The sequence below is a fragment of the Molothrus aeneus genome, chromosome Z, assembly GCF_037042795.1.
Source record: "Molothrus aeneus isolate 106 chromosome Z, BPBGC_Maene_1.0, whole genome shotgun sequence".
Taxonomy (NCBI): Eukaryota; Metazoa; Chordata; class Aves; order Passeriformes; family Icteridae; genus Molothrus; species Molothrus aeneus.
This window is the reverse complement of record NC_089680.1, coordinates 24,542,354-24,567,604: the sequence shown is the minus strand read 5'-3', so window position 1 is coordinate 24,567,604 and position 25,251 is coordinate 24,542,354. Positions and strand designations below refer to the sequence as shown.

Below are 25,251 nucleotides of genomic sequence, written 5' to 3'. Positions count from 1 at the left end.
TTTTGTCCCTCGTGGCACATCCCATGCCTGAAGGAATGGTTTTTTTAACAATGATTAACGGTCTGTTACAAAAAAGCAAGACAGTTTCACAGTTTCATGAATTTGCTAAGAGTTTGCAAGTGAAGATAACTTCTTTAAAAAAACAAATCAATTTTTAGAAGATGCTTTAAGGTTTACATCAAGAGTAATGCCTTTTTTCAACTATTAAATTGATTTGAATTAATCTTTTGCAACAGAATGAATAATAAAAACATGCTACTGTAAAGCAACTAGTAACAAAGCCAGAACTTCACTTCATCGTGACAGTTTGAAATTTATTAATTTAAATCCCCCATTGTGACACAAGAGCAGTAACAAAATAGCTGTACACTACTTCTGTTACAAATATAGATACTATTTAAAGTGACTTTACATACTCTAACGTAGGCATTTCTCACTCTATGCAAGGAATAAGTACAAAAGCAATTCAATAACAGCAGCATCCAGCAATGGCACCATCTAGTTTATTGCATCTTAGCCTACCACAATGTAACTTCTAGAATAGTTAAAAAGACAAAGAGCGGGTTTTTTTTGTTAATTCACTTACACATAGCTATCAATTTGTTAACACTATTTGACAGACACTCCTAATACTGCTTTTGTGACCCACTAAAATGAATGCTAGTCTTTTGTATTATCCCCTAATAATGGCCTGACCATTGCCTGCATTTTCAGTTCATATTTCTCGTAAGTGATAGTTGAAATAATGGCCTTCTTGCTAAAATTCCATTTTTGTTAATTAACACAAAGCATCCTCCTGCTACTAAATAGCATACTAGTTTGACTGGTATCTTCCTCTCTCAAAAGACTCAGCTAAATTTTTCTGCAGGAAAATAAATCATGGGAGAAGCATGCTTTATCTGCCAGATTCCTAAGAGCATGGCAGGCAAGGGCAGGCAGGTTACAATCAGCTAAGTGTTTCATTGAGTGCAGTTTTTAGATAAAGTTTAAGTAATGAGAAAGTGATGCATTTATTGACCATGCTGCTGATCAAAGAAAGCTCCACAGTTGCACTGTACTTACTAGATGCTTTTATCTGTGCCTCTAAAATTAATATCCCCAAAATAATAGTTGCAGCTGTCAAAGCTCCTCTTCTGCTTATTACTGATGCAAACCCTCACTACTGTCTTACAACTCACCTCCACTGTGAGGCATTTTCAGGTCTTTACCCAACCTCAACCCATCACTCCTGGCTGTATGCCTCCTCAGTTCAAGGAGGACTCTACCTTTGCTGCTAGTGATAATGGCAGCAACACCATTAATGTCAACTCCTTCCACACTGGCAATATCCAGACATCTGCTGGCAGCTAAGCAGAGCTGCTCTGAGAGGTTTGTTCAAGGCTCTGAAGCAAACAGCTTGCAGAAATGTCTGCACTGACCCTGTATGTGGTGTTGCATGTTGGAAGAGGACAACCTTTGCTTACAGACAAAAAACTTCATATTAGAAAATTTGTTTTCACCCATAAGGACTATAAAATATTCCTACTTTAAAAATATAGTTCTTCTAATACTGCAGTTGCTGGGCATTCTCAATCACCAGGAAGTTCCCACTAGTAATGGATTTTTCAGCCCTGAGCACAAGTCCCACAAAACCCACAAACAAAACAAAGAAACAAAAAACAAAACCATCACCACCACCACCAACACACCCCCCTGACACCAAAATAATGAAACCCTCAAACCTAAGCCAAGTGAAACACAGTGTTCTTTTTTTTTTTTTTTCAGATACACCACGACTTAGAAAAATTTAAACACACAAAAAGGCAAGCAAAAAAATCCACCCAGGTCACCAAACTAGTTTCTCCTATTGAGCATTGTGAAATAATATGGTCATTGGACAGTCTGGGTTAAAAGGAACCTCAAAAATTGTCTAGTTCCAAAGAACCATCTAGTCTATTAACCATCTGTCTCCAGATTACATACTTTTTCCCCTTATCTCCCAAATCTCTGATTTAGTAATATTTTCTTTCTTCAATAACCTTGTTCCTGTTTTCTGGCTACTGGTACACCTGCAACCTCCATGCTGACTTGGTGAATTTATCATTTTTCCAACATTATTCAAATATACAGCCTCTGCTTTTCAACTTTCTTGTGTGGTTATTAATGGCAGCATTTTTTTCGTGGTGAATTACTAATAGGAAAAATATCCATGTGTTTCCATTGTGAACATAATTTCATTCCAGTGGTTTGACAGGAAGAGAAGTACTTCTAATGTATACAAAAATATGGTTAAATGTTATTTTTCTTCAGCATTGTAACACAGTCCTGTGAAGCTGAAAGAGTAAGAAGACTACTCAAACATTTCCATTCTCTTTACTATGTGGAAAGTAAACAATATTGTCTCATTGACCCTAGCCTGTCAGGCAGCCAGTTCATGACAACACAGTCAAAGTGACTGTTCCTTTTGTTCTTTTCAGAATAGCAACTGCTTCCTCATGGGTCACCCCTTCTAAACTCTGCCCATTCACAGCAATGATTTGATCCCCCCTCTTGAGGCGTCCATCTTCTGCTGCTGCACCCTGGAATGATAAAACAAGTAACTGCAGACTCACACATTTCTTTTTCTCCCTGACACACAGTCCTGAAAACAGTCCACCAATATTTTTCATTTTCAGGGATACAGACAGAACCAATTGCTGAGAAGACTGACAATTTTGCAATACTCCCTGCCCAGTCTAAGTTCCACATCTAAAAATTGAAACTACATGATTGTTTGGTTCCCTCAACCCTGTTTTTCCAGCTAGTGTAAGATTTAAACCCTAGTATTATAAAAGTAACATTTTCAAGACCTGCAGAACTTTTCACCAAGTGCAGGTGAAAAAGACAGCTTTATAGTTTGATATACCTTAAAAATTTAGCATTCATGATTCCAATTTTCTCTGACTCTCTGTTGTTTCCTAGAGCCATCCAAATTATCAAATCCAGGTCAGCATCTGAACTTCTCTGAACATCCAGTCTGAGTTCAATAAAACACTTTCGTCTACCACCTGAAGTAAACACACTCTAAATATAAGGCAAGAGAGCTTTTCTTCCTAAGTATTACACAATTCAAGTCTTGACAGGTGGACAAGACTCTGCTGATAGGGCTGAATCATGTCTATTTGGAAATTCTCAATCTTTTTAAGACTACAGCCATCAAATGCTGCAAGCACATTTTCATCAGCCTTTGCACTAAAGAGGGAAAGCTGTGAGAAACTGTAACAATCTTTTGACTGCAAACCCAGGCCAAAATTTAGAACAATAACTGCAGTGAATGGATTGATTGGACAAATTTCCACCTACCTTTGCAAACACTGTCTTCACATAAATGGGTAAGTCTCCATGGGGACTGCCATAGCCACCCACAATACTGAAGCCAAGGCCATCTGGTCCTCTGTCCAGAGTAATGGTCTTGTACTGAGGAGGTCTAAGAAAAGGGAAAAGAGTATTTTGTCTGAACTTCAGATTTAACACATCTAATATTCAACAAAAAACATTACTCCTTTTAAGCTAACCAATATATTTTTCTTTCCACTATAACTACAAATACTTTTGTTATAAAGAATGGGCTATTGCAGTTAATGTAAAACTCTGTAAACTACCTAATGCCCATATTATTATAAGAAAGTAGCTATTTCAAATACACAGCTCAGGGCATAGTTATGGCTGCTATGTGCCACCAATAGTGCTTACTAGTGAACTAGAGTTATTACCAGTATCTCCAGATTCCCTAACATCTACTTTAAAAAGTCTGTAAAGCCTAAAATAAGCTCAAATACTTTACGCTATTAAGGTTGAATTGCTTCTCTCCTAATAGACGACTGTGTATTTGTATATATGTGTTTATTATATAGATCATTTATAGGTGTATTTCCCCACATATATTTTGATAGTAAGAAATTTTGGAATTCTACTTTTCAAAGTAGGTATGTGTGGCTAAAGAATACTTCTCTTTCCCCTTTCCTAAAAGAAAAAATGCCTCAGATTTATGATAGAGTTTGACATAAAACTTGTTTACATAATGCACCTTGCAGAATACCAGAAGCAGTATACCTTGTATACCAGAAACATCTGACACTCCTGATTGCCCAGCACTAGAGAGCACAATACAGAAACACAGATACAACAGTGGAAAGAGAATTTCTGGGCATATCAATTAATCCTAGCTACCCAGCCTCAGTGAAACAATAGAGGCTGTAGAAGAAATCAGATCACATCAGATCACAAGTCTACAGAGAGTCAAAAAATTTGCAGCACAGCAAATTGCATAATGAAAAACACAGAAGAGGACCTATGGCCCACAGGTCTTAGGTATACCAAATATGTTAATCATGATTAAGCCAAAAATGCCACCCACTATTAGGTAGAATTTGTAAGGTTTATAGGTTGATTATTATCTAAAGTAACAGGCTACAGAGGCTGTACATTCTATAGTTACTGACCCTAAATCATCCTGAAAAATGCCAGTTGAAGTTAGTCCTGAAAACGAAAGACCGGGAGTAGGTGGATCCTGCTGCTGACCAGTTATGACACTCACTTCTCCTCCAGCTACAACCTAGGAATAGAGGTTGGAAATCAGTGGCATAAGAATGCTGACACTAAAATAGTTCAATGTAGCAGCTGGCAAAACAGTACTCAGAAAATATTCAAAATGTCACTGAGGAATTTTTACCTGCAACTCAATAGTGCCTGAAGCATTTTTTAAGATATTAACAGCTTGGGAATGAGTCATGCCCTCAGTAGATGTTCCACAGATGCTAACAATCCTGTCCCCAACCTACAGAAGAAAATGTAGAAAATCTAACTTAGTTACATAGATTTGTCACTTTCAACAACAGCAGAGCTACGAATGGCCCAGTATGAAGGCAGGTAATTCAACATTAGAATTAGCAAATTACACTGGTTTAGTGTAATCAGGGTAAAAGGTACTGATGCTTCACAGAACTGATCCTAAAACTCTAGAAATATACGTTAAAAAACAGAGACGCATTTTGCATGTCACCTAAAGACAGGCAGACTGATGTAGCAAATTATCATCAGAGATTTTGTCTGACTTCATCTTGAAATAACATTTTCTAAGAAACTTGAGCCAAATTCAACCACTTTTGATGCAGATTGGATACAGCATGCATTTAAATACAGCTTAAAAATCTCTCACTCTAACTCAGAGCCTAAAATGTACTCTTTCTATCCTAAGTATAGGAAACACAAGAGATAAAGCAAACTGCACACCTACATTTGCAGGAATGATCACTACACTCAGCAATGGCACTTGTTTATAGAATGCATCCTTCTGTACCACTTTCTATGCTTTTAATTTTCACAAGCTGACTAACTGTAAGATCCAAGACTGCTTTAGGACCTCCTTTCTTAAGTTAGCACATGTCAGCAATTACATTTTCCCATGCTACCAATCCGAGTTCCTTTTTCATCAATCCAAACAGCAAGAATTCTTTCCACAGCCAGAAGCACTTATGACTGTATCACTGAACTGCTAGTTTACTGCCTGTCTAGAGTAATCACATTACCCATGCAATCTTTACAGCCTTCTTAATAATTAACTTACTCTTAATTTCTGAGTCTGAGCTGCAACTCCATTCGGGTGCATCATGGCAATAAATATAGGAACATCTCCAAGAGGACTTCCTACACCTCCAGCAATGCTCACGCCTAGAGAATCTGTAGGGTTCTGTTACAGTAGTGAAAAAAAGATTAGTTTTTTCTGGAAAGAAAAACACAGAATGGCAGGCTTACCTCAGAAGATGGCTAAACTCCCTATTTTATGAAGACTAGAATTCCTGTGTCAAACCAGTTTTTAAGCTTACACACTTTGCATTACCTCAAGAAAGCAGAGAGACCAGAATTGATGTTTCTCTCAGTGGTAGGAGGAAATTTGCTGATTTAGTTGTGTTTTTTATCATAACCAAACAAAATAATTACAGAATTCAGCACCTGACTCTTAATGTCAGCACAGAGGTCTGAGCAAGGAAAACCAATGAGATGGGATTGCTGTCCTTAGTACTGTCTATATGTATATCCTGTTATGAATCTCCTGAAGACTAGAATTAATCTTTATGCTCCCCCTAGTGCCCAAATGTTGAAGGGCGAAACCAGCTGTGAAACCCTGTACCACACCCAATACTTCACAGGAAAAATTGCTATTGCAAACTGCTATTTGCAGATTCTACTATTAAAAGAATGACTGAATACAATCCATGTAATCAAGTGAACTAGATGCCAAGCAAAAACATATAAATATTTTGGAAAATTAGATGCAGTTTGTGACTAAGCACACATGCATAATGAAGGTGACTGAAGTTCACACTTGAAAACCTGGCAGCTGTCATGCAAGAGCCTACTAATTAAAAATATGTGTGAAGAAAAATATCAAATATCAAAAAACAGCCTTCCAACTTTGGTACAATTCCTCTGACTTTACCACAACAAAATCTGCATTTAACTCAATCTGGTAACAATAAAACTAGGTCCCAGTATCTCTTCCTTTACTTTCAACACAACTCACAAAACATGATACCATAAGTCACACTACTTTACATAAAAATATAGGCAGTGCAGATTGTACAGTCCGAAACTGAAAAGACAGACAAATTAATGTCCTGTTCCTTTCCTAAAACAATGAATAGGCCTAGACTTACTTCATTCTGTAAAGACACCTACTGAAAACATCTACAACCTATTCCTGATATATGCCACTGCAAGCTACAACTTACCTTTTTTATTTCAACTGTTCTTAGTCCCTGTATTTCAGAAGCTGCTGTCAAATGAATTAAGATAGATTAAAAAAAAGTTAAACAAGCATTCCTAGAGAACTTTTTCAATAAAGTCATCCAAATCACTATGATGATTCTACCTTTTTGCTTGTTTGTTATATACATTTTAATCCGATTTTGATAGTGACCATCATTGCAATAATTGGATTGAAATACCTCTAGAGTAGGTGAAAGAATCAATCATTTTCTCCATTTAAATAATTTTTGGAATAAGACTGCTAAGCTCAAATGGAATAGAAAAAAACCATTATTTTCTAGCAATACTATGATCAGAAATAACTTTGTTCTAAATTTAAGCATCACATCACATAGTTATAGCATTTTAACAGAAAGATCTCAGCTACCAGTTCACATATATAAAATACTGAAAGCACCAAAAAACTCTACAACTTACTGGTATGCCTCTTTAGGCCACTTTCAAAGACCTCAGGTGCACCAGACCCAGACACTGGGAAACTGAATGATGAGAGACTTCCACTTCCTTCACTGACCTACACACAATGTTAGAGTGGGATTAGAGATGAGAGTCACTGACCCAGGTACTAAAAGTAAAACTCTAACTCACTGTATTAATTTTATTTTCTGCAGTATTTTATTTTTTCTGTGCCCAGTTAAAACTGAGTCAGAGAACAACACAAATTTTTTGGTCACTGTAGATAGCTCTTTTTTGAAGCATCATCAGACCAAGAGAGATTGTACTTCTACAACCCCATGCAAATCTTTGAAAAGCTTCTTCTGAGGGCCAACAAGGTCCTGGTATTTGCACCTTCTATCACCTTATAGAGGTCTTCTACTGCAAGTTAGCTACAAGTACCACAGTAAGGACAGAATATAAAAGACAGGTATCAGTACGTCCTCATGAGGGCTTTCAAATGTTCAGCTACTGCACCAGCTGCAACCAAGATCAGGCTCTCCACTCCACTTGACCTGCACAATTTCCAGGATGATTTTCACTACACTTGAAGGGCAAGTAAAGGAACAACATGGTTCCTATTAGAATAGTCCACTGACTGTGACGCACTTTTCAAAACATTCAACATTGTGAACTTCATCTTAGAATAAGATCAGCCAGAGTCTGCATGTTTTCATACTACTTAACAATACTAACTCTGAAGATAGTCTAAAATGTCAGTCCTATCTAAACTGCTCACTTGAATTTTAATTATGTCTTAAAACTATTTATATTTAATACTTGATAATTTTCATCCCCAGTTCACAATCAAGGGAAGTTATTAAGGTAATTTGTGAGCTTTCAGAACCATAGCTCCTACTGGATAGAATCACAGTGCAAGCTGTTATGCCATGGAAGATGCTTTCAAATACAGAAATTGATTTGAGATTGTAACAATTCACCATCAGACCAACAATAAAATAAGTAAGAGAAGTCTGATGGAAAGAGCACATGTTTCCTGCTTCTGGCAGGCAAGATTACAGTAAGGACATGCAAGGAATGGAGAAATACTCCACTGCAGCAATACTGAAGCAATACTCCACTGCATGCCAACTACTCAGACAGGTTTAAAGTTGATTCTAACTTCTTCTGGTATTCATTAGAACTGGAGTTCTCTATGCTTCCAAGCTGGAGTCTGGAGCAAAGTCATTTCTGGATTATATTTTTGGCTGGATCTTGTCTATAACAGATACCATTTGCTAAACTGAACATAAAATGGCTACGGAAGAGCTGCAAAATTTTTCCATCTCGGATCAGGCATGTAAAAAATAACTGTCATCATAAAACCGATCTTTCTATTTAACATTATTCTTTATTTTATTCTTTATTTTTTCATTATTTATTATCTTTATTCTTTCTTTATTTAACATTATTTCTCCTAAATTAACCAGTTTTATAGTTACATACCTGGCTGCTCTGGGATGTTCTCCTTTCAGAGTGAAATGGCCCAGCTTTTATTCTTCCAACCTCTAGTCTTACTGTACCTAAGGAACACTAAAGAAACAGTTACTTGTAACATATCTCTCCTCTCTACAAGAGTAAAAACTACAATATTTAAGTGACTTTCTAGAAAGTGGAGGAAGAAAAGAAACCACATGGACAGATGGAAAAAAACCCCCATGGACTAGCAATCCTGAAATGAGCGCTTTGCAGATAGAGTTCATGGCAGGACCAGTGACACATACAAAGCACAACAAGGTACTCAATACTAAGGGTACTTTTTTAATACTGGATTAATCAGTATTACAATGCAGACATGAAAATCACACAAGAGGAATAATTCTATAGCATTGCACTTAATAAGGAATAGCTTCTGAACTGAAATGTCAACATATCATTTTTACAATAGAAAGTAAAACCATTGCAACACATCAAAGTCTTAATCATTATTTATCTCTAATATGACTGAGAACATGGTAATTGAACTGGAAGTTACTCATCTCTCTCTAACTTTTGAAATTATTTGTTACTCTGGATAGACACCAATGTAACAAAGAAATTTTGGGCAGAAAATTTCCTAAACATCTATCGTTTAAGTGAATTTTCTGCATCTGACTCCCAGCAATAAGCTGGGTGATATGGATTGACTATACATTGGAAAGTCCTTTCACTAGCCTTTAAGATTTTAACTACTCTATTGAGTATTCACGCATCTACATAAAATGCATGTCTCAGAAGAAAATTCATCCTACAATTAAATATTTCAAAATAAAAACATTATTTTGAAAAAACAGAAAAGTTATTACCACAAGGGTAAGAAAATTAGACTTTCAACATAATACAAGTAGTGTCAAGAGAAGACGTCGATCTGCAATGTATTAATACAGAAATTTCAGTTTTGCTGTAATTTTGATTTTTTTCTTTCACTGGCAAGTTGTAAGAGGAAACTTCTGCATTCAAATAATTTAATAATACATGAGGTTGCCTGTATTTGCCATGTTTTAACTTTATTATCCTAAAAGAGATTCATGCATTTGTCAGAAAAATCCATAGTACTAGGCCAATATATCAAAACCAACCAGACATATCCATTCAAACAAAGTTTCAATACCTCATATCCTGTTGCTATTCTCTTAGGAATGACACTAAAAAAATTTATTACTAAATTGCTTTTTATTTTATAAATAATGTTGATTTCTCAATGTCCTGGAAAAACTTGATCAAAGCTCAGGCAAAACCATTCTTCTCTGCTTGTATGAATTTAGTCACATTAAACCATACAGACAACTCTTATTCAAAGTGGAAAATGGAGGAAATATGTATCTAAAATTACCACATCCTCACGAATACACAAACCCACAAATGAGATTTTAGAATTGTGTAAAAGTAGGAGGTAATACTTTCCAATGGGACTCCTGAATAAATCAATTTGCATTTAGTTTTACTACGCCTTTCTCCCTCTTCCTAAATCCTCCCATTTGATAGATCCAGTAAGTTTAGTGAGGGGAAAAGCTGATAGTTTTTTTATATACTTTAGGGGATACTTCAAAAGAAACACTGCAAGAGAGACAGAATTCTCAGACTGATGACACATTCTATTTGTATCATTGTACTTAAAATACACAGGAATTTTCCAAAGATTATGAAATAATTTTCTAGCAAAATACATTTTAGGTAGTTCACAACAATTCACTCTAGAGCCTGCTCTCACGAATGAGAACCTAATGGACACCTGAACAGGAAATAGTGACTACATGGGAGTGACCATGTTTTATTCCACTTACACTACGTAAACAAAACAATTATTAACAATAATATGCCTAAGATATTTTAAAAGCCCATTCCTCAGGGCTATGACAATTAACTACAAGTACTACTACTGAGCGATGATGAAGTACTTAAAACTTGAATATATGAATGGTAAGTGGAATCAGTTAGATACTTCAAAATGCTTGTCAAAATGAAAAAAATTTCCCACATGTAAAGGCATTTTTATTCAGAGGAGAGGTACAGCATGTGAAGAAGAAATGCTGTGTTCTTAAATACAAAACTATCATGTAAGAAGGGAAAAGCACTATAACCAAATAAGAGTATACTAACAAGTTCAGTGTCACAACATAGATCCTGTTCCGGCATTCTCACTAATGGGCGCAGACTGAAAATACAGAAGTCCTCATATCTCCCTTTCTGACCACTGCTCTCCCCTAGGACCCCTGCTCCCCAATAAATCCAAAATCTCAAGGACCTGCTCAAGATCTGAAAAAATATACCTTTGAATCTGAGTGTTAAGAAGCATGACCATGTGCCTATGTATGCAAGAGACAGCTACAACTAACATCTGTTAATTTTTTTCCAGTGAAACAGTTTTCCATTGAAAATGCTGACTCAGTGGAATCCTTACCATGCAGCATGTCTCAAAACTCTGGACTGACAAACAGACAAGGTGGTTAACCAGCTGGATTTCTTGGCAGACTACAGGAAATATTGTGTATCTGACTTCATTCTGATTTGCAAATAGGGGAAGGACATCAGAAAAAAAAATTATCAAGAATAGGTTGTCTCCAAGAGCTGCAGGTAGTTACCTCAGCAAACTCTGAGAAAGCAGTTTCTTATACTGAATACTTGGTAACTGAAAAATGCATTGTACAATTTAATGGATGTAAGGTGGTACAAAACATACCAATAAAAAAAAAAGATTAATGTCTCCTAGTAGACCAGATTACTCAGAGCCCCATCCAACCTGGCCTTGTACACTTCCAGGGTCAGGGCATCCACACTCCTCTGGACATTCTATTCCAGTGCCTCACTATCCTCATTTCATCTCCCTCCTCATTTCTTTCATTAAAGAATTTATGCCTAACAACTAATTAAACTTACTCTTCTGGTTTAAAACCATATCCTCTTGTCCTGTCACTACAGGGCCTTGTAAATAAACTATGAAAGTAGTCATTTCTAGCACAACTACTCTGCTGAATTCTCCATCATTCGAAGTCAGTTCTGCATATCTTTCTGAAAATGCAAAACAGTTAACCAGCTATCAGTGTGTTCGACAGAATACAGTGCTAAGTTTTCAGCTGTTCTAGGTAATGATATTCTATAAAGGTCATCTATCAGCCCCACGTTCATTAATATATGGCTTTCTGCACCACCACTACTCTCTGTTTTATCAGGCAAAGTTTCAAAATCTGAGTGCTCTAGATTTCAGGAAACTTAAAGCTGGATCCCCAAGTCATCTCACTGACATCTCAGTAACAGTCTCATCTCAGTCTGAATAAAGTTAAAGCTTTAAAAAAACCTGGATCTCAGTTTTTCACTATTATCCACCTTCTCTTTTCCCCAATACCTTTAGCAAAGCTGCAACAGCCTCCTGGTTAGCATTTCGGACATCTTCTCCATTCACTGTCAATATCTGGTCTCCTTGCATCAATCTCCCATCTGTATCTGCTATTCCTCCTTTGACGATGTCTGACACAAACACACCTGTGTCATTTCTGCAAATACACACATGAATTTTACATTAAAGTACTGTTTGATGGCAATGTTTATGGATTTCTATTGGGAACGCAGATAAACATTGTCTCATTTTTCTGTTGAATAACACTGGCTTAGTCCCTCCAGGGAAGACTGGTTAGCTTAAGCACAAAAATAAGATGTATGGCCTTCAAGCCCACAGGATCTGAGCACCAAACCACAAAGAAACATGATAAGCAAGTTCCAGACACTGAATCTCCAGGTACATTACATACCTTTTCCCAACAATACTCAGCCCAAGGCCTTTACCAGGCTTCTTCTGGAGCTCTATATTCAGCACATCATACATGTCTTCCTCCTTGTACTGGGCTTCATCTCTGTACACAGTCAGGCGAACTTTTTGGGGTGTCTGACGGAGGACATTAATGGCCTCATCATGTGTGGCATTCCTGAGGTCAATTCCATTCACCTGCAATGAAAGTGTACAATGGCAAATTGTGCAGCATCTTCCAGCAGACAAATACAAAAGGCTTAGCCAGCAATGAAAACAAAAACAACCAAAGAAATCACCATGCCTCTAGTATCTGATCACCAGCCCACAGTCGTCCATCTTTAGATGCTGCTCCTTCTTCATATACCTCATGGATAATGATTGCTCCCTGACAACAAAAACAACATCAAAATTTCATGTTGAAAGAAAAGCCACCATTTTGAACCAAAAGTAACTGAAAATTGCTACTATAATTCATCAGTGAAAAGTCAGATGGAATGAAAGTCAGATGCATGATGAAGAATTACCAAAATATTTACGAAGCTCATTTTTACTTTTAATTTTAGAAAGGGTTTTTTTCTTGTTTTTGTTTCTTTTGTGTCTATACTTTAAAACAAATGACAAAAAATCTCTTCTATCAGACTTTATTTTCATTACTGTTATTTCACATGACTGACACATATTTTTCCAACGAACCAGCAAAGTGTCCGCTCCTCCAACAATGCTCAGTCCAAGACCAGTCCTTCCTTTGGAGATATCAATGGTTGTTTCACATCCAGGAATGATGGGACAAGTAGCTGGGTCAGAGATTAACATGGCTGGAGTTGAAGACCTGCTTGTGTCTAAAACAACAATGAAACATCCTGGTTACAGTAACAGTGTATAGCAGTGTATACAGTGACAGCTGTATAGCAGTAACTGAACATCTGATCCACAGAGAATGATGGTCCCAATTCTCCCTCCTCCTCAGAGAAATACTATCCTGTAGTTTTATTTGCCATGCCTCCTGTAGCTTTTATGCCATCAAGTACCTGGATTATAGTCCTGACAGCCAAAGCAGACATTCTACACAACATACTCTATTTAGGATAGAACTTAAGTTAAAAATCTATATGATATGTGCATTACTTGAATTATTATTAACTTTGAAGTGTCTTGCTTAACCAATGACTATGATCCATCAGAAACATCTTGACACTCCACTCTGAAGGAGAAGAGCCAAATGTGGCTAGTCATAAATGGCAAGACATTCTCAACCATCCTTTTTTTCCACAAAAATTGACATGACATTTCTCTCTCACCTAAAGGAATGCCTTTCACTTAGTTCTAGACAACCACAGCAGAGGCACCTGCTGCATATCTGCTGCTGTAATCTGGAAATACTAGAAAATGCAGAAGACAACTCAGTGCACACAAAAGGGGAAAACTTACAAGCTGGGTCTCTGTTTTTATGTTACAACCCCAGTTGTAATACAGACACACATAGGAATACAGACACACAAGGAAAACAATACTTTTGACTGCTTCTGGTTCCGGTGAGCGCGAAGTTGGGACAGCTGCTGGTGGTTGCATATTCCTCTTCTCTGCTGGGACAGTGCTGGGAAGGGCTGGTGCTGTAGTCAGGTTATCTGTCTCTGTTGGGTTGATTGTAAGCCTCACCACAGATTTGGATGTCTTCAGGAGACTAATAAACTGAATTATAAAGAGAAAAGCCTATGAAAACTGTAACTGGATCGTTCAAAAATAAAGTAGAGTAACAGCTCTGCAAACTGGAGCTACTTGTCACAATCTTGCAGGTTTTCTCATAATGAACAAACACAAATATTGATGTTTTTTCTAAGAAAATTTTTTCCATGAAACTCTGCCAAACTATAGTAGATGACAATATGGCAGTCTTTCAATGGTTTCTCTAGACAAAATACTATATTGTATAGCAATTATTGGAGAAACAGAAGTATTGCCTTTTAATGCTGGGTGGAGCCCAATTCTGATCTCACAGAAGTCAATGCCAAAATATCTAGTGAACCAAAGAAATGTGCAACTGTCATTCTGGAAGAAAAGCCTGAAAATACTACCTGAACTATGGAAAGGAGAGATAGACACCAAGGTGTAATGCAAAATCTAGTTCAAAGAGATACTGAAGACCCTCCAAAATCAATTGCCATCTTACAGAACAGACACCAAATCCTCTTGAGACTTTACATTTCAGTAGAGATAGTTTCAGAAATTACTTACTCAATCTCTGTTCTTACAAAGCTTATCTGCCCCTACCTCCTTACAGGCAACTTCACTATTTCTTACTTATTTACTGCCTCAGAGATAGCAGCACATCAAAGAATAAGATTGATGCTCTGCTAATTGCCCTTTAATAAACAGAAAGTAATCTACTCATGCCTAAAGAATCACTTTTCTTGGTAGCAAGGTAGGTGCTAGAAAAACAGCCTCCTTGATTTACTACAGAACCCAAATTGAGTTTGCAGAGCTAGAAGCTAGAAATAAATCTTGTTATTTAGGAATGGAGGTATTTTTCTCCAAAGGTTTGAAATACTAGGCTTGGAATATAATGAGACTGTTACTACAGACAGTTCCCATGGATAAGCACAGTTTATGACTTGATTTACCACTGAAACAACACACTCATGCTAATTTACACTTATTAGTTTTACTGGTTCTAACACCTTTAAAGTGGACTAGCTATGCAGAGTCATTACTGAGCAATAGTTCATGGCTTTTATCACACTACTAAGTCTCTCAATCATCAGGTCTGAACCACAGGAAAAATAAAATCACATTTGAAGCAGAGATAGGAGGATTCATGGAGTGCCTTAATGTAAAATAACAGTTGAGCTATAAATTTATTAGGCTTTAGCTTATTTCGCAGTAGTTTTCTTTTCCAGACAGTGCCTGCAGATCTTTGATTTTTTTAGTCAGGTTTGAAAATTAAGTATAGTCATGAGAACTTCACTAGTTTAAGACACGATCACCTCCTACATTAAGAAGTGTGCTTTCTGTAACATTCCTGACACTTCAGAAGCACCTTTTCTACAGGATATCCCACAACAATTTCATCATCAACTGCCAGAATCACATCTCCAACTTTGATACGTCCATCCTGGAAAAACATAAAATAAAAAATATAAACTATGGATGCTACTCCAAAAAACATTCTTCATTCCCTTATTAGATTTTAAATGTTCTCACACCTTTGCAGCCGCACCATGATCTGTTAAGCTTTTAATAACTACTCCATTAGTTGTGTCTTCTTCACTAATGGCAATTCCAAAGCCTCCTTGATCCTGGGGCAAACAGAAAATGCAAATGGTTAAATACTGTGACATCAAAATGTTAGAATACAATCACTAAAGACTAGTGAAGCTTGCTGATATATCAAGTCTGAGGTTTCACAATGCACCAATATTTTTGTTTTAAACTATTTCTGGAATAGATTCTGCCAAACAAACAGTATACTGACTACCAAGATAAATCTGAAACACTTTTAAATTCAAATCCCTTCCTTTGAAATCTACAAGGTAAATTGTTATTCACTGTTTACTTTGAACAATTAGGGCATTGATTTCACCTGAGGAACCATCAGTAGCGATGGTTATAAGAAGTTGGGCAAATAGAACAAGAGAATACTTCTTCCAGAGACACAAAGCAATTAGCAAATCAAAAACAGTCTTTCTGTGAGGAAAACTTTGAGATCCATTCCCAAACAGGAAGAGTAGATCTCTAGAAATCTCTTTTCCAACTTCTAGTAACTGAGGGTCTGTCTGCTGTAAGAGGGACAGCATTACAAAACTGAATGGCTATTGACTGATGTAAATTCAGTACACACCTTAGGAAGTTCCACATACTGAATGTTTTTACATGAACTTAAGTCAGAAAATGCACTCGGATTTGCAACACTGATGTCAATCTAAGAGAAAAATAAAATGCAACTGTAAGTGACTATATCCAACATTTTGCACCAAAACAAAGTAGTGCGCAAATATTTAAAGCAAGTCTGCTCATTTTCTAGTTTTGCCTAAGCTTCTAAAACTTTATTGATGGGAATATTAGACTTACTTCATAGTATAGAAGAATATAAAACGAAACAAAATTGATGACAGCTGTACTAAATTTAGCAACTTTATGAAAATCTCACTTGTTTTTCTATGAGTTTCCTTTTCTTTTACTGTATTTACTAAGCAGACAGGATCCTCCTCTATCCAGAACAATGTTAGTATTTTGGTCAAATAAGGAAAACAAATATTTACTTTACCTCTTGATGTTGAAGTGTTCCTGAAGTACACTGTGAGGCCTCTACTGACTTTGCAGGGCAAACAGCCATCTGATTTACTGCATCCTTGTTTCTGCAATATATTCAGTTAAAGGATGTAATAAGAAGGCAATAGTACCGCCCCATATTTCTTAGGACAAGTTTAAGTCTGGTTCTTAATTTCTGGCACTCACAATACAAATATCAAAACAGAAAACTACAAGATATATTTAACAAGTAGTAAGATTGTCTTCAAAAGTACATCTAAGTTACCAAAATTAAAAATAACAAACGCTATGTGAAACTTGAGCACATTAAAAATTAAACCTTTCCAGCCAAATCTTAAATCAGAACTTACCTGATAAAGATTACTTTAACTTTAGATGGTGCGCATTTGATTATTGAAGAAGCGTTCTGATGAGTCCTTCCATAAAGGATTTGGCCATTTATCTAGATAAGGAAAAGCAGCAATTATTTATCAAAATATTTTAATTCCTTATACTTAAACTAATTTTTTAGCCTTAAAACAATCCATATCACTGACTAAACAGAAACTGTATAAAAACAAGTGTTATGTTATGTCATAATTTCACTCCCTTTTTTCAGTAAAAATATTCTCCATGGTTTGACTTCAGACTAACACTTTCACAGTGCTAAAAATGTCATTCTCTGAGTTATATTGGGTTGACTTGGCACATAATCTATTTTCACTTGCCATTGATCACTTCATGACTGATGAGGTGATTAAGCAGGGCCATGGGAAATTCTAACCATAACAAATAAATGAATTGCTTACATCCTGCAATGAGATTGCTATTCTTTATTGAATCTCAGGCACCTCAAATCCCTGAGCCAGGCACTTTTTACATAGAAGTCTGAACACTGGTACATTTAGCAGAGTTTTAAACTAGATTTGATGAGGAAGAGGGAAGGGGATGTACTAAGGAGGCTTCTTCTCAGAAGGTGAAGAGGTTGACAATCCAGCTTAAGTGCTTCTACGCCAGTATGGGCAGCATGGGTAACAAGCAAGAGGAACTGAAACCAGTTCTTTGATTGCACCAGAATCATGCGATTCAAAGTCTATAACCTAGCTATACTCATAGAAACCTGGTGGGATGAATCACACAACTGGAACATTTCAATCAAGGGCTACAACCTCAGAAGAAAGAGGCTGGGAAGAAGGGGCAGCTCAGAAGCTTGTGGGTAAAAATTAAGGACAGCATCAGTGAGGGACAATTTGTGGCTGGGGTCTACCACAGGGTGCCTGATATCTGCAAGTCTGTTGACTTCTTACTTGAGATACAGAAATCATCATGCTTGCATGCTTTCATCCTGATGGGGGATTTCAACCACCTGCATGTCTGCTGGCAAAGTGGTACAGCTGACTGCAAGCAATCCAGAAGACTCCTGGAGTGCACTGAGGACAACTTCCTGGTCCTGGTATTGGACAAACCAACCAGAGAGGCAGTGTTACTGGACCTGGTGCTCACCAGTGCAGATAAGCTTGTTGGTAAGACTGAGATGGAGGCAGCCTTGGCTATAGTGACCATGCCCTGCTCAAATTACTGATCTCAAGGAACGTGGGCTTGGAAAAAAGGCAGACTCAGAACTGACCCTTATCTTAAGAATAAGGGACTTCCATCTGTTAAAAGAATTAGTGGATGAGATTCCCTCAGAAACTGTCCTTAGGGACAGAGGACCTCACCAGCACTAGTTGCTTTTTCAGGATTCTCCATCCCCGTGTGTAAGAAATCAACTTAGGCAAGCTGGAAACCAACATGGCTGAACAAGGACCTGCTCCTCAAATTGAGGAGTAAGAAAGAAATGCATAGCCAGTGGAACTAGGGACAGATGATCTGGGAAGAATACATAGATATGGTTTGGATGGGTGTAGAGATGGGTTTAGGAATATTAAGGCACAGAAGAAAGAGGCTTTGGCAAGGGATGAGAAGAGAAATCAGAAGGGGTTCTATAAGTAGAAGTCAGAAAAGAAAGACCAAGGAGAGTGTACCTCCCTAACAATTAAGAATGGACAGTTGATGACAATGGATATGGAGAAGGGTGAGGAACTCCTAAAGTTCTTCACCTCAGTCTTCAATGACAGTCTGGCTTCTCACATCTCTCAAGTTACTGAACCTCTAGGTGGAGGTTGGGAGAAGCAAAGTCTCTCCCACTGTAAGCAAAAAGCAAGTTTGAGACCACTTGATGAAACTGAATAGGCACAAGTCAATGGGGTATGATGATCTGCAATCCAAGTTCCTGAGGGAACTGGCTGATGGAGTTGCCAAGGCACTCTCCATCCTACTTAAGAAGTCAGAGAGGTCAGGTAAAGTCGCCAGTGACTAGAAAAAAGAAAATATCACTCATTTCTTGAAAGTGGAGAAAGGAACCTCCAGGAAACCACAGACCATTGAGCCCCATCTCTGTACCTGGAAACATCATGAAGCAGATCCTCATGGAAGCAATGTTAACGCACATAGAAGACAAGGAGATGATCTCAGCCAGCACAGCCAGCGACACCTACTAAATCCTCTAGAAGGCCTTTGACAAAGGTCCACACAATGTCCCTATCTTCAAACTAGATAGAGATATTTGAAGGGTGGACTGTTTGGTGGATAATGAACTGGCTGGATGGAGGCAGCCATAGAGCTGTGATCAATGGCTGTGTGTCCAGGTGGAGGCTTGTGACAAGTCAGGGCTCTGTCCTGGGACGGGCTCTTTAATATCTTTATCAATGAAACAGATGAAGAGATCAAGTACACCCTCATCAGATTTGCAGATGACATGAAGATGAATGGTGTAGCTGACACAACATAAAGATGGGGTGCCATCTGGAGAGACCTAGACACACTTGTCAAATGGACCTGCGGGAATCTCATGAGGTGCAACAAGTCCAATTACAAGGTCCTGCACCTGGGTTGGGACAATCTAAGATAAGAGTACGGACTGGGAAGGTTAATGTCATCCTGGGCTGCATCCAAAGAGTTGTGACTAGAAGGTCAAGGAAGCTGTACTCTGCCCACGTGAGACCCTACCTCAAGTACTGCATCTGGTTATGGAGTTCTTAGCACAAGAAAGATGTGAATCTGTCAGCGCAGTTCCACAGGAGGGCCAGGAATATGATCAGAGGGCTGGAGCACCTGTCCTGTCAAGATAGGCTGAGAGAGTTGAGGTTGTTTAGCCTGGAGAAGAGAAAACTCTAGAGATACATTACTGCAGCCTTTCAGAACTTAAAAGGAGCTTACAAAAAAGAGGAAGAGTAACTTTTTATGCGGGGTGATAGGTTTATGACAAAGGTTTTAATGGTTTGGTTTTGGCAATGGTTTTAAACTGAAAGAAGGAAGTTTTAGATTAGATGGCAGGGAAAAACTCTACCCAGACAATAGTGAGGTCCTGGAACAGGTTGCCCAGAGAAGCTGTGGATGCTCCACCCCTGGAAGTGTTCAAGGCCAGACTGAATGGGACTAGAGCAACTTGATCTCATGGTTGGCAACCCAGGCCATTGAGGAAGACTTGCAAGTAGACGACCCTTAAGGTCCCTTCCAACCCTAGCCATTCTATACTCCACACTTATCTGAAGATGTGACCTGGCAATCTTTTTTCCATTTGGTAGAGCAGACTAGTCACTGTAACACCTTGAAATGCCTACAATTCAGACAGGAGAGGAGCTATTAGTGTGAATTTGCAGACTAAGCCCATTATTTGTTTGCATTTTATTAGTTGCATTTTTTCTTGAAAAAATGAAAAAAAACTTTTCAGTGCTGAAGTTAACTGAAGAAAAGAGAAACGACTGAAAAAGGACAGTCTGGACCTACACAAAGGGAAAGCAATAAAATGCACATAGGTAGGACTAACAGAAGCAAAGACACAGCAAAGCAACAGATGCAAGACACTGTACTGAGGGATGAGCATAACACCAACCACCTCCTGTGCAGGGTGTGTGCATCAGGCATGGTTGCAGGGATTCCAAGCTCTGTCCTTTACACCGGAATTCACAACCCAAATGCAGCACTCCTTCCAGTGTTTGCCACAGCCTTATGAAAAATACATGGTCAGGCTGCCAAGTGGGGGGATGGGACATGGCCCTCAATGTTGGCCCAGACATCTCCTCTCAGAAGAGGTTGAGGCAATTTCTTAGCAGTAGTCTGCAAGTTTATAGTGTGGACAGTAACCAAGAAATCACAAGACGATAGCTTCAGACAGACATGTATCAACATGTTTTCAGAATATTCCACCTCTTCCACTTCGGGATTTTAAAAACGGATGCTTAAAGTGAACTGTCTCACAATACTGGAATCTGCAACAAAGTTCCTTCCATTAGTCTTGGTCCACAGTGCCAAAAACCCCTTAATTTTTTTCCTAGTCTGCAAATTCCAGCCAATGTAATTTACTTTCTCAATGTCTCCCTCAAGTTTTATTTGGATTCACCATTCCCACTCTGTACCACTTTGCCAGTACATCCCCAATACTTCCACATAGAGCTTTGAAGTTACACAAAGCAATTCTGTGAGGGTAATGTTACCTACTGCTATCAGAAAGAATGGGAAAAGCTCTAGTAGAGAATACATCTCCAAGTACCATCAACTGGGCTGTGGGAATATAGAAACATAAATTATGCTCACACATGTACTTGGAATGTTAGTTGCATGTTTAGTGGTTGAGTCACTCTACTCCACTAGAAAACAGCACCCAAACATATAATGAGTTAGAAGTCTATAATAAAAATAGATCCGTTCCTGTTTCCCCAATTTAATTTCCACATTCTGTGTTACGCAGTATAAAAATATTCTGCTATTATCACACTTCTAGTAAACAGGGAAGTAATTAGAAAGTCTAGAATACTGCACAGATGGATGGATTGAAGGACTTCGATATTTTTCATGCCTGCAATTCACTGCCATTCCACACATCTCAGTAACTCAGAAACAGCTGTTGTCCCATATTTCTATTCAACACACCTTCATTCATAATTGCAGAATCTTCTGAGTTGAAAGGGACCCACAAGGATCATTGAGTCCCACTCTTAAGTGAATGCTGCATACAGGGATCTAACCCATAACTTGGTGTAATTAAAACCAGGAAAAAATCCACTACACCTATTTGGCATAGATCAAAAGGAAAATCTTATAGCATAGTGATATGAACTTGGATAAACTTGGGATTTCAAAGTCTACTGAAAAACATACACAATTTAGCAAGAATCTGGTATTGAAGTCAGTACATTTGGGCTTCAGTATAAATTGCAAAAACTCACCTCTAGCAACTCATCTGCAATCTGCAACCTCCCATCTTTTCCAGCTGCTCCATTTGGATCAATTCCCACTATAAAGACACTCATCCTGGATCGGTCTTTGTTACCAGCAAGACTAATTCCCAGACCTGTCTTTCCTTTTTCCAGCTCAATCATGTGTAGCTCCCCTGGTAGTTTTCCATAGCGCTGCATGATCTTTTCTAAATGTAAAAGTAAAGGTAGCAGAGGTTGGATTTACATTAGAAAGTTTCACAAGTCACCTAGAGTCAAGATCAGTGTGCAGTATCTGACAGAAGAAGCCCAAAATGGATGATTAAATTTTCAGTGTAAACCACACCCTCTTTTAAACTAAGCCTTAGGTGATTTATAATAATATTTCTAGCTTCTTGTTTTCCTTATACCTTCAGAAAATATTATAAATTTTCTTTAAAAAAAATTCATACACAAAAGAAGCAATCTTCTCTCCAGTAACACTTTCAGGTAATAGATACTATCATATTGATCACTGCCAACAGTTACCTGGAGTATACTGAAATTCTTCAAGTTGTCCTACATTGAACTGGAACCATGGACAAAATCTTTTTTTTTTACTATGTGCATCTGACCAAGCACAACTAAAATAGCAACCTTAGCACTCAAACCATGATGCACATGAGAAAGAAGCAGTTCAAACTGGATGCCTCCACACCTGTGTTTTTTACAGTGCTATTTTAATACTAAGCATTTCAAATATTATCACAGGAAAAACTTACTCCAGCTGTAACCGTACTCATCCTCCTTCTCCACATCTTCTGGGACTCTGATAGAAGATGACTGTGCAACATCAGAGCTCATTCCTGAAAATGGTGAAGGAGGGGGCAGAGGCAAGTTACAAAGCGAAGTCTTTTCTGGCTCCATATCAGACTGACCAAATGCCTGTGGAGAATAAGAAAAATGAAGTGACTAAGAAGATGCAGGCTCTCTGTAGGGCAAACTAGTACACAAAAATGTCAAAATGGCAATGACTATAGCTTCAAAGTTTCAATACCAAGCAGCTGAAACTCTAAATTAATAACAGCACACAGAAAGGCAGAGAGATCAAAGACAGAAACAAACACCAGGCAAGGTAAGAAAAAAACATCACTCCAAAATGTATCTGGAAGCAAACAACTCACAGTAAAAGCCCAATTCAGTAAAGTTTTATGTGCCACTTTATGTTTCAGAAAAAGCCTCTAACAAAGACTCAAGTGCTTTTGTTTTAATGTCAGATTTGTGAAAGATTTATAACCAATTTTAAGAGTCATCACATATAATTCCCTCCAATCATATGCTTAGGAAGCCAAATATGAGGAAAGAGAAAGCAAAAAAAAACCAAACTGGGAACTTTCAAAAATACCTACAGGGAAAAAAAAAAGCAATTGGCATATTAACTGAAAGGAGAGTTAAAAAACAAAATTAAACAGAAGAAATCCATAGTGACTGGATCTTTTCAGTCTCATTTACTAGTTTCTTACCAGCTGCACAGAGAAGATCAAATAAATGAGGATACAGGTTAAATCACAAGAGACAGATACTTGATGTGTTCTATCCATATTCACACAAAGTTAAGAGGTATAAATGCACTACTACTGCAATATAATGGTTAAATGCCCAAATCCACAGCCTTGAAAGCTTTCATTCAAGACAGCTTCCTTGAGGAATATGGAGTCTGATAAGGAATTTTGCTACGTGAAATTTGTATAATTTTTCCTTGCTTGAAGTAAACATGCAAGCAAGAAACCTCTCACTGAATATCATCATTCTTTACTTATGTACGCCCAAGAGACCTTGATACTTGGCAGATTGGCTACTGAAGTAAACAAAATTTTAAATAAAAACCAAGTTTTTACAACACTCAAGTTTTCAGGTGTGTTGCCCTCACTTCATAACCCTATTCTCATCATTTCAGTTCTCACTACTTTCATCATAAAATTTGAACACAGTACCTCCGATCATGCCTTTAGGTGCCAAAATCACTTAGGTAATAATCTCTTCATTCACAGGCAACAGTGAAATGAATAACAACATACACCTTGGAAAAATTCATCAGTTTTCAAACTGGAGGTGTTGAGAAACCTGGGAAGTTACCAGTTTAGTTCATTTTGAAATTTAAGAAAGGTCCCATGTCTAAACAAAAATTACTTATCTTCACTATTAACTCCAAAGATAAAGATATTGAAAATGCCCTATTTCAGTTCTCTCATTCTGCTTCTGCTCGAGGAAGAGGAAAGGAGCTCCTTTCATTTAGGAACTTCTTAGAGGAACTTAACTAAGAAGTCACTAAACCTCAAAAGTGTGGGAAGTGACACCAAAGCAAATTATTTATCTAAGAAAATGACATCCACCTAAGATGATACCTAACATTCCTAAGCTGAAGCAACAAAATTCTAGCACAGACATTGTCACCTACCAGAATCAGAGAACAGTAGAAACACTGCCTAGTAACATTAAATGTTATTTTTCACAATCAAAAATTCATGTGTGCACAAAAAGAAAAGTTGGTAATACCTCCACATTGAGAAAGGGCAAAAGGGAGAGACGTTCTAGAAAAACTCTTTTTTCAGAGGTCTTCTCAGAGTTTTACTAAAGCTAAATAATATGCTGGAAAAATGAGGAAATATGGCATCACGGTGAGTTGACCCTGTCTGAAGGCTAGGTGCCCACCAAAGGTGCTCTATCATTTCCTTCTTCGGCTGGACAAAGGAGAAAAAATATCACAAAAGCCACCCCCATAGCCTCCCCTACTACCATTATCTTGCAACACAAATCCAGTACAAGTGTGAGATCAAACCAGATCAGCGAACTTTAGTTTTCATGTTTTAAAACCAAAATTAATATATTACTTTAGAGGTACTGTTTGTAAATGACAGTGTCCAAGAACAGCAAAACTTAATGAAACCAAAAAAAGGAACAATATATTGGTGTAAAGGATCTCTGGAAGATTTGCAAGGTGTGGATGTTGGGCTACATCCTGACAGATTAGCACTTATTAACTGCTGCCACCATAATAGGACTGACAAAAAAAAGCATCTTTTTGTACCATTGTGAATGTATAACAACATAACGTAATCTGAACATTTTTGAGGTTTAAGAAAATGCTGAAATGAAAGTAAAAGCAAGTGTCCTTTGTAGGAGGGTAAAAACTGTGCTACAATGCCATTTGGGGGGAGTGGAACATGTCCTGCCTGCAGAACTGAGCCTGACACATTTGAACAGCCAGAAGCAGAAGCCAGTTCCCACAGTTTACACACACATAAGACTTTTGCTCCCTGAATCGGG

The 25,251-nt window shown here is 37.7% G+C and overlaps 1 protein-coding gene across 3 annotated transcripts in view; it reads right to left on the bottom strand.

Annotated features, from left to right (window-relative positions):
- Positions 1–293: 293 nt before the first annotated feature.
- MPDZ (multiple PDZ domain crumbs cell polarity complex component) overlaps positions 294–25,251 on the bottom strand; it is a 94,352-nt gene continuing 69,394 nt past the window's right edge. For all 3 annotated transcript variants that reach the window (XM_066569847.1, XM_066569848.1, XM_066569849.1), the window contains 20 exons: positions 22,707–22,869; positions 21,958–22,154; positions 17,062–17,153; positions 16,707–16,797; positions 16,281–16,361; positions 15,646–15,738; positions 15,480–15,554; positions 13,957–14,134; positions 13,139–13,284; positions 12,747–12,830; positions 12,447–12,640; positions 12,044–12,191; positions 8,668–8,754; positions 7,204–7,300; positions 6,750–6,793; positions 5,585–5,707; positions 4,691–4,795; positions 4,461–4,573; positions 3,322–3,445; positions 294–2,558 (listed from right to left, as the gene is read on the bottom strand). In XM_066569847.1, the coding sequence (XP_066425944.1) occupies positions 2,412–2,558; positions 3,322–3,445; positions 4,461–4,573; positions 4,691–4,795; positions 5,585–5,707; positions 6,750–6,793; positions 7,204–7,300; positions 8,668–8,754; positions 12,044–12,191; positions 12,447–12,640; positions 12,747–12,830; positions 13,139–13,284; positions 13,957–14,134; positions 15,480–15,554; positions 15,646–15,738; positions 16,281–16,361; positions 16,707–16,797; positions 17,062–17,153; positions 21,958–22,154; positions 22,707–22,869 (2,382 nt within the window). In that variant the 3' untranslated portion in view covers positions 294–2,411. The remainder of the gene's footprint in view (positions 2,559–3,321; positions 3,446–4,460; positions 4,574–4,690; positions 4,796–5,584; positions 5,708–6,749; positions 6,794–7,203; positions 7,301–8,667; positions 8,755–12,043; positions 12,192–12,446; positions 12,641–12,746; positions 12,831–13,138; positions 13,285–13,956; positions 14,135–15,479; positions 15,555–15,645; positions 15,739–16,280; positions 16,362–16,706; positions 16,798–17,061; positions 17,154–21,957; positions 22,155–22,706; positions 22,870–25,251) is intronic.